The sequence below is a fragment of the Myotis daubentonii genome, chromosome 10 (genome assembly GCF_963259705.1).
Source record: "Myotis daubentonii chromosome 10, mMyoDau2.1, whole genome shotgun sequence".
Taxonomy (NCBI): domain Eukaryota; kingdom Metazoa; phylum Chordata; class Mammalia; order Chiroptera; family Vespertilionidae; genus Myotis; species Myotis daubentonii.
Genome location: NC_081849.1, coordinates 56,377,150 through 56,390,706, shown reverse-complemented (window position 1 = coordinate 56,390,706; position 13,557 = coordinate 56,377,150). Strand labels below are relative to the sequence as shown.

Sequence of the window (13,557 nt, the reverse complement as noted above, 5' to 3'; positions counted from 1 at the left end):
TGTTTTTAAAACCAGACATCACTGTTATTTCTGTAAACATGGCATTTCCCCCCCGAAAAATGAACCCATTTTTTAAGAGACTTGTTTTGTTTCCTAAATAGTAGGCAAGTAAAAATAATTTTTAACAACACACTAAAAGACCGGGATTAGCAGTATTGAATGTTATTCTCTATTTATAAACATGCTCTTCCATATATACATTTTTGTATATCAAGTGTTAAAAATTATAATCCATGTGAAATGACCTAGGATCTTGATTATTTTGTGAGAGAGATGCCAGAAGCCTGCTCTTACTACCTAGGATACAGTGAAAATCACGATGCTCTTGTGATGGCATTTTGGTAGAGTAGGACTGAATGGTTTTCTTGATAATTCTTGTTGAAACAAAGCTCTTATTTTATAATGTAAATGCTTCAAATTTTAATAATCAAATGTAAAAGGGGTTTAGAATGGTGTAGTATTTTAATTTTGGGTTAAATATCATGTCTTTCACCATTACAAAGAGTTCTGTTAGGACACTTCAGAGCCATAATTAATCTAACAACATTTATTTAAAAATTTTTAGTTTCAAAACATGCTAAATATGAGGGAAACAAATTTGTGGTAAAGCTAGGCATACAGAGGTAAATTAAATGAAATATTTCTAGTGATAGAACTTATTTGCAGAAATATGAAAGTTAAAAAATTAATTAATGGATTTAAAAATTTACTAAACTCTCCTGTACTTCAAAAAAAAATGCAGTCATAGTTTTTAAGTCAAGGGGTCAGGTTATTTTCAATGGTTAGACCATCACTAATTTTAGTACACACAAAAGTCTCAGCAGAGTCAAAGTAGGTAATGTTCATTGAGTGCCTTCTTATTGTTTTTTACTCTGTTTTATTCCCAGCTTTATAAAAACTAAAATAGACTTTCCTTAAAAAATTTAATATTCCTGATTTCTTTTTCCTTCTGATATCTATAAAAAGGAAAGACTTTGAGGGTCTATGGTGAGTACAAGAGGAAGAGTATGAGTATAAAAAGATTTTTTTTTCCATGAAGTACACCTTTCTTAAAATTTTTCCCAACAGTATGGTCAACAGTCACCATAACATTAATTCTGAACAAGTGATATTTGGTCCTTTATTAATTTGACCTTATTGCAACCTTCTCTCCATATCTCCATATTGTTTTCTCCCCTGTAGTTCAAGAAAAATGTTCTAAAAGTTCTTAGTCTCCTATAGCATTAAGAATTTGAATGATTAGAAAAATATAAAGTTAGGCTTTAGTTTTGAAAAGGCATGTATTTTAATCATCCCATGGATATATACCATGTCTTATCAACTTTAATTGTCTCTAATTTTTCTGTTAGTTGTGGTAAGTTGGGCATTCTTTGCACTTGTCCTTATAACAAACTGCAAACTAAAATAATCTATCCTAATAAAGAGGGAATATGCTAATTGACCCTCATGTTGTTGCAAAAATGGCAGTGCCCACAGCCTATAAGGAGGGAATATGCTAATTGACTGCCACGCTCTCAAAGATGATGGTGCCCACAGCCACAAGATGGTGACGCCCAGTCCCCTCAGCCCCGCCAGTGTGCCTGCTTCTGGAGTCCCCCAGTCCCCTTAGCCTCCCAGCCGCCCAGAGCTGGCCCAAGGCGCAGGCAAGCCTCGGATGGTGGCTGCCCACCCACCCAGGGCCGTCCAAGGTAACCAGGGCCAGCTGAGGCTTACACTGCTGGCAGTAGCAGCAGCAGAGGTGTGATGGCATCGCCTTCCCTTGATTGCTGGGTCGCCTCCTGCCCTTGAGAACTCCCAGACTGTGAGGGGGGAAGGCCATGCTGAGGGAATCCCCCCTCCAGTGCATCATGCACTGGGCCTCTAGTGTGTGGTGTGTGTGTGTGTGTGTGTGTGTGTATGCCTAAGTGACCATTATGACTGAATGACCAGAACTACCAGTCGACCGGTTGCTATGACATTCACTGACCACCAGGGGACAGATGACCAATGCAAGAGCTGCCCCCTGGTGGTCAGTGTGCTCCCACAGCCCCTTCCCCCAGCTGGCCAGCCAGCCTCCATGGCCCCTCCTCCCAGCTAGCCAGCCCCAATCGCCCCCATCTGAACCTCCTGTAGCCTTTCCCCCACCCTCGGTGGCCAGCCCTGATCACCAGCCAGGCCGAGAGACCCCACCCATGCATGAATTCATGCACCGGGCCTCTAGTAATAGTAATAATAATCTGGAAAAACAAGAAGAAGGAAGCCTGGATATAGAAAAAATGTGCTTAGAATATTTAGAAATTTCCCAGGAAATTTATATAAATGTAAGATATATCATTGTAATGTTGTATATCTATAAAGAGACTTTATTCATCAATTTGCATTTAAAGATGAAAAATCCACAGATGTTTTTGAGAAATGTAGCATCTATTTTCACTCAATGCTAATTATGGTTTATACAATTTCCACCAGATGTGTTTGCATGCACAGTAGCTAATTTATGCCAATGGTCTCTGCTGAATTGTAGGTAGATTTTGGAGACATCTAAGTGATTGCAAATGTTCTTACTAATAATATTTCTTCTTTTCAAATGTTATTGTGATTGTGCAAATGTGATATGGACAAACAATAGGATATTCTATAGGAGTATTATTGAAAGGGATACACACCTTCTTGAGCAGCTTAGAATTTTAGAATTGTACATAATAAGATGTATTCATTTCTGAGAAACTGAAATAGTGGTTGCAGCAAAGTTTCTGGGGGTTTTTTATGAGTTTAAATTAACTTACTATATATTTTTTAATATATTTTTATTGATTTCAGAGAGGAAGGGAGAGGGAGAGGGAGAGAGAAACATCAATGATGAGAGAGAATCATTGATTGGCTGCCTCCTGCACGCCCCCCACTGGGGACCGAGCCCGCATCCCTGGACATGTGCCCTTGACCGGAATCGAACCCGGGACCCTTTGGTCCACAGGTCAACACTCTATCCACTGAGCCAAACCAGCCAGAGCAACTTACTATATTTTTGTCACTAAAATTATAAAGGTCTTTTGCCTCTAGTAGTAGTAAAATAGTGAATATCTGAGTTTTCTGGTTTCAGAGTTCAGCCAAATTACTTTAAAACTTTGTTCTAATTTTAATTTGTGTTTATTTTCTTTAAAAAATAATATGACTGTGGTATGTTTAGTATATTATCTTACTTAAAATTCATATTTGAAAATATTTAGTGATTAAGGAAAGTATATATTCTTTTCCAATAAGGCATTGTTATCACATAAGAATTCACATAAACTTTCTTTTTATGTTGTTTTTCCTTAATGAAAAACTTTAATATATATATTTTTAGAACTAATATAAAATAATAATGTTTCATTTAAAGTCTAAATAGTAATAAATATTTATAAGACCACATATAAAACAGCTGTAATTGTATCTGGTCTTGAATAGGGTATAGAAATAAACAGAGAGACACAAAACTTCCCAGTAAGAGGTTCAGTGTCTCTAAGTTCTTTCTTTGAACCCTGCTGTTTGTTTTTCTGCATGTGCATGTCAGTATTTTAATCATATACAGGATAATTGGAAGAATAATTCTCTATTTCTTTTGAGTTGGCATTTGTCAAATTGTATTCTTAGAAAGTTCTGGGGGTGGGGGGGAATCTATCATTACCTAATATCTTCCTAATATTTTCATTTCAAAAGAACCTTAAGTACATTTGAGTTCAATTTCTACTCTAATTCTGTTTGTGTTCATTTGTTCTCTTGTATTAATAGGAAATAGAGATATTTTCTAACAATTCAAGTTTGATCTCTGATTAAGCTCTTATCTGTACAACAGATAATGGTTATCTCAAAAAACACACACACAGTATATTATGTTTAAAAGTATATTTAAGAACAAATTGCTTTTTTTCTCCAAATAACTTCATAAAAGCTTCTGTATGTTTAATGTATTTCCATCAAAATTGTTACTGTTATGGTTGTGTTAAATATGCAATTAACTGGTATTTTATGAACTTTATCAATGTCAAAGAAATACTTTTTAAGTAAAAATCTACTCTTCTGTTTATAGACAGCTTATTATTTGTTAGGGATACAAAAAGAGATATTCATTCCAGGAGAATTATTGACACAGCCACATAAATGGTAATGCATTTTTTTAAAGTATCTGAAAGTTATCAAGTTTCAAATCTTCACAAAAATTCTATTTTATATTTAAAATATTTTTAAGTTTCATCCTTGGCAAGATAGAATTTAGCAAGCAATTTTACCCATTAGTTACAAAACGATTTAATTTCTCTAACTTGTTCATTCAACATTTTAGTGATTTAAAAATTTGAATGAACAGGTTAGTTATAATTATGTTACCACTAAGAATAGGAATATAATTATATGAGATATTATGTCTCAGTGACTGTTTTCTATGTCAATACATATTTGTAAAAATAAATACATGTTTGGGAATAAACATAAATTTGAACTATTTTAGAAATTTTATTTCTCTTTAGGGTATGTTACAGCTTTCATTTTATTCACATGTTTAGCCAATGGTTAAATGCTTTGAGAAGTGAGATGTTTCTAGCTAGTTCTAATGAAAATGTGTCCACTTCCCAAGGTGATATTTAATTGTCTTTGCTCACCAGGTCATTTATTAATATATACAGTAGGTGGATTTAAACCAAGAGAGATGGATATGGACATAGGTGTAACTTTGTAATTTAAGGGGTAGCAGTTTGAAGAGGGGTTTCATGCACACTTTCTTATATTTTCTCTTTCATTTAAGATGAGATGCCTGACTTGCTCATATATAGAGCCATTTTTTTTTTAATGGGGAGGACCAGCAGAATAATACATCAGTTCCCACTGGGTTTTAGTGTAGATTAGTGACTCAGATTAGCCACCTGCCAATTGATGAACTTTTTGGAAAGGGATGGAGGAAACGTGGAGAGCATCTGTGCAGGCCAAAGTTCAGTCATCAGAGTCGAGGGCCCTAGGAAGTCAAGGAAATAGCCCGAAGATGAGGGCCATTAATGATGTGCTAGCACAATGAGGGCTTGACATATTTTGGGTCCAGGTGTTAAAATCATGGGACTTGCTCAGATTTAGACTAAAATAAGTGTTTGTTGAGTTTGTACATATCCAGAAACATAGTATCTGTAGACTAGAGAAGAATTTTGCAAAAAACTATGGTTGCCATTTTTTCTTATGCTACTAGTGTGAGTAATAATTCTCCCATCTTCATTTAAAAAATAGTTGAATGAGAAATGTGTTAGTGAATGGATCTCAAGTGATATATTTAATCATCAACTATGAAGAGCTAAAATAACGGCTTGATATGAAAATTAAGAGAAAGATTGGATGAGGGAAAATTTAAAATGGAATGACTGTTATAATCAAGTGGTTATATTGAATACACATTAAATAATTTTATAGCTTAAAATTTTATATAAATAATGTATTTAGATTGTGCACATAGAGACATATTTTCAAAAATATAAAAGTAAATCTTTTTTCCTACTTATTTTCTAATGGAACAGGGTTAATATTTCAGGGTTATACATATTTTGCGTAGGACATATTCATTGCATGTAATTTCTATGCTCCTGTGCCAATCTGGATTTCATTATATATAAGAACTCCATTTATGCTTAAAATATTGATTGTGAAAAGGTCTCAGAAACCTAGCATTTTCTGACTCAAAAATCACCAGGCAAGTGCAGGTGATGACTAAAGAAGAGGAAATGAATTCACTATTGATGTTCATATTCATTGACCTGACTTCCAAGGATGTGCAGTTAGATTTTCTGGGGAGGGACACTAAATAAATGAAAAACATCATCTCAGCTCTGCATTTTTGTAGTTTGTGATTTCTTGGTAAACCACATAAATTCTGAGTTCCTATTGCCTCATCAGCAAACTGGATACCAATGCTTCATGGTTTCTTATGAGAATTAAACATCACAATCTTGTAAAAGGTACCTATGACAATGCCTAGCCTAAACATTAATTTGAATCTGAATCTGACCCTGTGATTCATCAGCTTTTATCCCCTCATCACTTTGAGGGATAAAACATGAGGGCCTAGAAAACAACAACAACACAGATAAATGAAATAAGACTGCAAAATGTGCAATATTGAATTTTTGGTAAGACTCTAAAAGCATTTTATAAAATTGGAAAGTACAAGATCTTTGTGTTTGTTAGGAATGTTCCCTAAGTAAATAGGACTTGATTACAGTTTATTTTTTCCTATTTATTTATGAGAGAGAGAGAGAGAGAGAGAGAGAGAGAGAGAGAGAGAGAGAGAGGTTTGTTGCTGCACCTATTTATGAATTGATTGGTTGACTCTTCTGTGTGCCCTGACTGGGGATCAAACCTACAGCTTTGGTGTATCACGAAGATGCTCTAACCAACTGAGCTACCCCGCCAGAGATTGATTATAGTTTCAAAAGGGAAAAGATTTAGTTGTAAAATGGTTGATTAACAACAAAGGCATGAACTGGTATTGTAATCTTTTTCACTCTCTTGCTATATCAGAAGTTATTAATATTTCTGGAACCTCAGGTGAAACTGGATTATCTAAGGGGTAGGAATTGAGGAAGGGAAAAATTATGACATATTCACAAGATATTACATACAGTTTTAGAGGTTTCACTGAAATTGTTCTCCCCAACCTTCACTCATGGAAATAATAATTATTAATAATTATGATCCTACGCACTAGATTCAAAACCAATAAAAACTCCTATTGTCAAATATATTTCAGATTTCAGGACCCTATACAACACAAGGTACCCATTAATTGCTTCAGGATTATTATGGATACAAAATAAACTATTTATCCTGATGTTACATATTTATCTCTCACTTGAAAGTTATCTTCTCAGCTATCTCTCTGTCAATATTAACCCATCATCATAGACAAATGTAATTCATTGCATAATCTAAGGCCTTTCACAAATACCCTTCAATCCTGGTATTATTCTATCTGGAACCATCATAAGAATCCCATGAGGTCATTTCTCTTGAATTACAGTCAAAAGAAACAAAATCAAAACCAGATTTTAAATATATTGTATTTGATTTCTGAGGTAACGCCAAAATGTTAATATTATTCTTGACTTCTGCTTCAATATAATTGTTGATGTTATTTTGGGTACTTTTTTCATATTGTAGATGTTATAGGCTGAAAGGAATGCATGTATTTGAAGAAAACAGTCAGATTTTAGAATGTAAAGGATAATGGTTTTCTAGAAAGAACAAGATAGTTCACATGAAACTGAACAATCGACCCATAAAATCTAAATATCAATGTTTAGGAGGATCTTTTTGTTGTTGTTTTCCATGTTCAGTCTTTAATAGAAAAAATTAACACAGTTCAGAGTTTTTTTCTGTGAATTAATGGCTGGCCTCAGTTAATGGCCTTGACTTCACTTCAGTCCATCACTCCAGAAGGTTTCCTATGCCTAGATCTTATTACTTAAATGCGCTCCTTTGTATATTTTACGGATCTTTCAGAAATAGTGATCTTCCTGGGAAGAGGCAACTGGTCATATTTTAATAGTTTGGAGAGGAAGTTAGCACACACACACACACAAAAGATGGGGAAACTCTTACACAATTATTTCATTAACCTTGCTGTTTGGGCATCATTCTTTTACATTATCATACTAGTAACACCAAAAATGATGATCATATAAGCAATCCTATAGCTTTAGTACATATGTAATTGTAAGAGAAAGAGTTAGCTTAGGAAAGATCTGATGATGTAATGAATATAGCAGTGCTTGGATTTTACCTCAAGTAAAATTCATTCATTGTGGCATTTTGATTATTCATTGTGAAAATTTCTACAACAATGAATTCTTTTTTTTTAATATATTGATTTTTTTACAGAGAGGAAGGGAGAGGGATAGAGAGTTAAAAACATCGATGAGAAAGAAACATCGATCAGCTGCCCCCGCACACTCCCTACTGGGGATGTGCCTGCAACTAAGGTACATGCCCTTGACCGGAATCGAACCTGGGACCCTTGAGTCCACAGGCTGACGCTCTAACCACTGAGCCAAACCAGTTAGGCCGCAGTGGTTGGCAAACTCATTAGTCAACAGAGCCAAATATCAACAGTATAATGATTGAAATTTCTTTTGAGAGCCAAATTTTTTAAACTTAAACTATATAGATAAGTACATTGCTATTAACTTAATTAGGGTACTCCTAAGGCTTAGGAAGAGCCACATTCAAGGGGCCAAAGAACCGCATGTGGCTCGTGAGCTGCAGTTTGCCGACCACAGGGTTAGGGCACAACCATGAATTCTTACTAAGGATGACTGTATAGTCATTTTTATTAGGATCAGTAGAAATCAAGAATTTTATTTGGTTAATTTTTGGTGATTTATGGGAATATGTGGTATTACTTGAAAGTAAAGAATAAACTTAATAAACACATAAATGCTTATTATGACTTAGTTACAGCTTCTATTTTAAAAATAATTTTGCATTTATATTTTTATACCTGATCAAAAGATTGAGAAGGTAAGTCAGCAGTAGTGTTTATAATTTAATTCATGTTGGGTGAAGTTCATAAAATGCTGGATCATATTGCCTTAGAAAGAAATTAGTTTTTAATGTTTTTATTTCTCCCTTTCCAAAAGTTTCTTAAGCTATATAAACAATGAGATCATTAACTACAATACAATAAATGCTATGCCCAAGTGCTAGAAGAAATTTTTGTTTCATTCAGTATCTGACTTATTATAGCTCCATCCCTATAAATGACCCAGATTTGTGAGTATATATAAAAAAGAAAAAGTCACAGAGACAAAACATCTTACTTCCAGTCCTGTCTTCACATAGCATGTTTTTAGCTGGGTGGGCTAAATTCTGTCAGTGAACAACTGCTACATTCAATTTGAATGACCTAACTGTCGAAAATGTTTATGTTTATTTTATCCATATTTTTAACTCAGTTGAATGAAAGTACCGATTTAATTTTGTTTTTCCTCTTTGTGTTTTCCTTCTTCAGGTTTTTTTCTCCATCTGCATTGCTTTCTGGGGAGTGAGAAGCATGAAACAACTTGCCTCTGGCCTTTGGAAATAATTTCAGTTTGTACACAATTCTCTCGTTTTAATGAGTTGTCTATAACCACAATATGTTAATACCAACTATAAAAATAATGATCTTATATCATAATTAATGAACCACTTATTTAGTGTAAGATAATATATACTCTTGCTTGCTTTCCACATTCATTATCTTCTCTTAAAATTAAAGTTAGTTGCAGTTACTTTATTGATAGAGATGACAATAAATGATTTCAAATGTAATGATATTATATCCATTGGTAGCATCTAATGAGAAGCAGAAAAGAAAGGGAGAAAACATAAAAACAGTGAAAAAGAGTAAAGATGCCATTTGCATTAACTGGACAGCGTTCCCTTTGCTGTTTGCTAAAACTGTGTGAGTTATTCGCTGTTGGGTGGGCTCCAGTTCCTAGCAACCCTATGAATGAGTTTTGTCCACAATATCCTGTCTTCAGTGGCCCTGCTCAGCTCCTGTAGACTCACGCCTATGGCTTCCTGTATGCAGCCAAACCGTCTCATATTTGATCTGCCTCTTTCTCTGCTGCCTTCTATTCCCCCCCCCCCCAGAATTACTGTCTTTTCCATTGCCTTCTTATGATGTGTCCAAAGTTGGACAGCTTCAATTTTGCCATTTTTGCCCCCAACAGTGTTTCAGGTTTAATTTGCTCTAGGATACACTTGTTCGTGTTTCTGTAGGTCCAGGGTATCTGTAGAGCTCTCCTGCAACACCACATTTCACATGAGTACATTTTTCTTATCAGCCTTCTTTACTGTCCAACCTTTGCCTCTGTACATAGTAATTGGGAATATGAGGTGTGGATGATCTTAGCCTTGGTCTCTAATGACACACCATTGCTCTTAATCTTTTCCAATTCTTTCATTGTTGCCCTTCCATGTCTCTCTTGACTTCTTGACTGCAGTCTCTATTTGAATTGATGACTGAATCAACGTAAGCAAAATCTTGAACAATTTTAATGTCTTCATTTTGTATGTTAAAGATGCATATTTCTTCTGTAGTCATAATTTTTTTCTCTCCTTCTCCTCCTCCTCCTCCTCCTCCTCCTCCTCCTCCTCCTCCTCCTCCTCCTCCTCCTCCTCCTCATCCTTCTCCTCTCCTCCTTCTCCTTCTCCTTCTCCTTCTCCTTCTCCTTCTCCTTCTCCTTCTCCTTCTCCTTCTCCTTCTCCTTCTCTTTCTCCTTCCTCCTCCTCCTCTTCCTCTTCCTCTTCTTTTTGTTAATCCTCACCCAAGGATATGTTTTCATTGATTTTTAGGGAAATTGAGAGGAAAAGACTGAAAGAAATATCAATGAGAGAGAGACACGTCAATTGGTTGCAAGAGCCCAACCAGGGCCCAGGCCAGGGAGGAGCCTGCAACCAAGGTATTTGCCCTTGACAGGAATCAAACCCGGGACCCTTTGGTCCGCAGGCCAACGTTCTATCCACTGAGCCAAATCAGCTAGGGTATAAATTTTGTCTTCTTAATGTCCAAATGCAGTCCTGCTTTTGTACTTTCTTCTTTCATTTGTATCAGCTGTCATTTCAAATCATTGCTACTATTTGCCCATAAGATGGTGTTATCTACATTGCTTAAGTTATTCATATTTCCTCCTTCTTCCTCTGAGACTAGCCCAGTTTTTCATATGATATGGCCTTTTACAGATTAAACAGATAAGGAGATAAATTGTACCATTGTCTGACCATTCAGCTAAAATTGTGCTTAGTTAAATACTTATCATCATAAAAAGTGTATTACATTAGTTGTCTGCCTAGGATTATATTTACCATTGAAAACCATATAACCTAAGACTATACATTACAGAAAAAGACATAACTGAAATGAAAATGAATATAATTTGTCAGAATTAATTGATTCAACAGATTAATTTGTGATACATATGTCATATGTTTGATCAATTTGTTTTGGTAGATTGAGAAGCAGACGGTAATTCTGTTATTTTAAATTGTCACAATAATGTTAATAAAACTCTGTAAGCTAAATCACCCCAGGCATTTTGTGTACATTATTCATTGGGATTGTAATCTGCCAAAATCATTAGGAGGAAACTGACAGGGATAAAGCAGCATAAGGTTCAAAGGGGAGAAAACTGAAGGCAGTTGAAATATTTTTCTTCCATTCTTCCAATATTTCTTAGATTTAAAGTTACAATTTAAGAAATCAGAGTCATAAGCACCAAATCAATGAATGCTTTCCTTCATTGAGCTCTGCCAATATTAATCATTGTGTTACACTGATCAGTTGGTTAACTTCATTTTAAAAATATATTATTTAAGCTTTGTACAGAAAAATTGATTATTAAAAGAGACTAAAGGTGTGTATTGGGATTCATGAGGCAGGATTGCAGTACATTTATTTTTCAAACTAGAAAAGGAGAGGCAGTTTAAATTTTGTATAATGGAAAAATAAGTTATATTTTAAGCATCAGAAGTAGGGACTCGGTTTTGCTTCATTCTTCTCTTTATCCTTTCTTTAAAATGTTTTTTTTTATCAATTTCAAAGAGGAAGGGAGAGGGTGAGAGAGATAGAAGCATCAGCGATGAGAGCGAATCATTGATTGGCTGCCTCCTGCAAGCCCCCTACTGGGGATTGAGCCCACAACCCAGGTACGTGCCCTTGGCTGGAATTGAACCCCTGAGTCTGATTTTAGGGCTTTATCAGTCCGAAGGCCAACGCTCTGCCCTCTGAGCCAAACCAGCTAGGTCTTCTCTTTATACTCCTTAATTCAACACAGAGTACAACAAATGCTTAAGCCCATCACAAATATTAAATCCTACCTTTGCCTCTTATCAACAGTTCTTGCTGGACTTGCATGTATAGAGCCATGTTAAAGCAGGGAGCCCTCTGGTGGCTTAACATTGCTAAATATCTGTTTAAAAATTCTGAATTCACATGCTTCTAAGGCAGTCTATAGTTACATCTTTCAGGAATGAGAAGAGAGTTTTCACAGATCTTTAAGGTAGGTTTTTAGTATGTCAGAATAGTTTGTTTCCCCATGAGTCATGTACATATGCTTGAGTATATGTGATTGCATAAGAGTGGCCTCAAAATGAGTTTAAAAATTGATGTAAATAATTCAGAAATGATAAAATATGCTTCTGTGGGGCAGTTCAGTTTTCTTCAGGTAGACTCAAATTTATTCCTCTCTCTCTCTCTATCACTCTTGCTAGTTAGAAATGATTTTCCTTTAGAAATGCAAAACTATTTCAAGCTACAGATTTTCAGGCCTTTGAAAGTAGAAGTGATTCCCTGATAGGTTGTGTTCCCAGGTCCTGTGTGTGTTAACGAGTGAATTTGATCTTCACCTTCAACCTTCTTAATTTTCCAGTCCAGTTTTCTCTTGCCAAGCACTAATACATGATGACAGATCATATAACTATTATTAATGTTGTAAATTGATCTTGAGTGATGCCATGTAATTTATGCTTACTCTTGACTGGAAGCAGTTTAACTCTCTCATTCTCTCAAGAGGAAAAGCCCTAAAAATAGGACTCTTGAATTACTCACCACTTCAAATGGAGATATGCAAACTGACTTTGCAAATACTTATGAAGATTCTGAGGTTTGCTCATCTACCATATGGGAGGATAGAGAAAGGGAAGCACATTTGTTTAATCAGAAGTATTCAGTTAGCATTATTTTATTTAGACTCTAAAATCCAGGGGATTCAGTGATGTTAATTCCATTTTACAGAAGAGAATTCTGAGGCTAGAAGAGATTTAGAAAACTTTCTCAGGCCTATAATGCAAAATCTAAAAGAAAATTTAAAACCTCTGACATTCCACATCAAAGTTCATAATGTTTCTCCATTTCATGATGTCAGATATCCAAGGCAAAATCTTTAAAATTATAAATTCTGGAGTTTAAGCTCAAAGTACTTCCTATTTAATTTGGTGTTTCAAGGTACAAAATAAAATTCAAAGAATAAGTACTTTTGTTATAGGATGGATTAGTTCATTAGGTGAATGAGAATGGCACTTATAATCTTTCTAAGGCCCTGGGTTTATTTATAGAATTGCCACATGTCTGAAGGAACAAATTTTTGTACTTGATTTGATTTGTTAGAATTGCCCATTACTTTAGCTCTATTTGTTATGTCATTTACTTCCCCTTCATCTTGTTCTTTCTGATTATTTTTCTTAAATGTAATCTAATCATCTCATCATGATATTTAGCAATGTGTGGATCTGAAGTTCAATTAAGCACCAAAGTATATGAACCCTTGTTAAATTTAACATTACCAGCTTGCATTATTGCTTATCAGAGGTTCTCAATGGCATTTTACTGATAATAATTCAAACATTATTATCAATAGAACCATTGGGTGGAATTCTTTAAAGTAGAGTAGGTTATGGTGGACAGTCATGTGACTTCCCCGGGAGATCAACAGTGGTTAGAAAATGAGCTCCGTTTTTATGCCCTCTGCTCTATTTTTTCACATTTGTAGCTTTCAGGTTCCCAAGGAGAAATTGAAAACAGAG

At 35.0% G+C, this 13,557-nt stretch overlaps 1 protein-coding gene across 3 annotated transcripts in view; it reads left to right on the top strand.

Annotated features, from left to right (window-relative positions):
- AGMO (alkylglycerol monooxygenase) overlaps positions 1–11,061 on the top strand; it is a 279,485-nt gene extending 268,424 nt beyond the window's left edge. For 2 of the 3 annotated variants that reach the window (XM_059712464.1, XM_059712463.1), the window contains one exon: positions 9,002–11,061. In XM_059712464.1, coding sequence (XP_059568447.1) covers positions 9,002–9,076 — 75 coding nt within the window. In that variant the 3' untranslated portion in view covers positions 9,077–11,061. The remainder of the gene's footprint in view (positions 1–9,001) is intronic. The other variant, XR_009454758.1, reaches the window with a different exon arrangement.
- Positions 11,062–13,557: the final 2,496 nt, after the last annotated feature.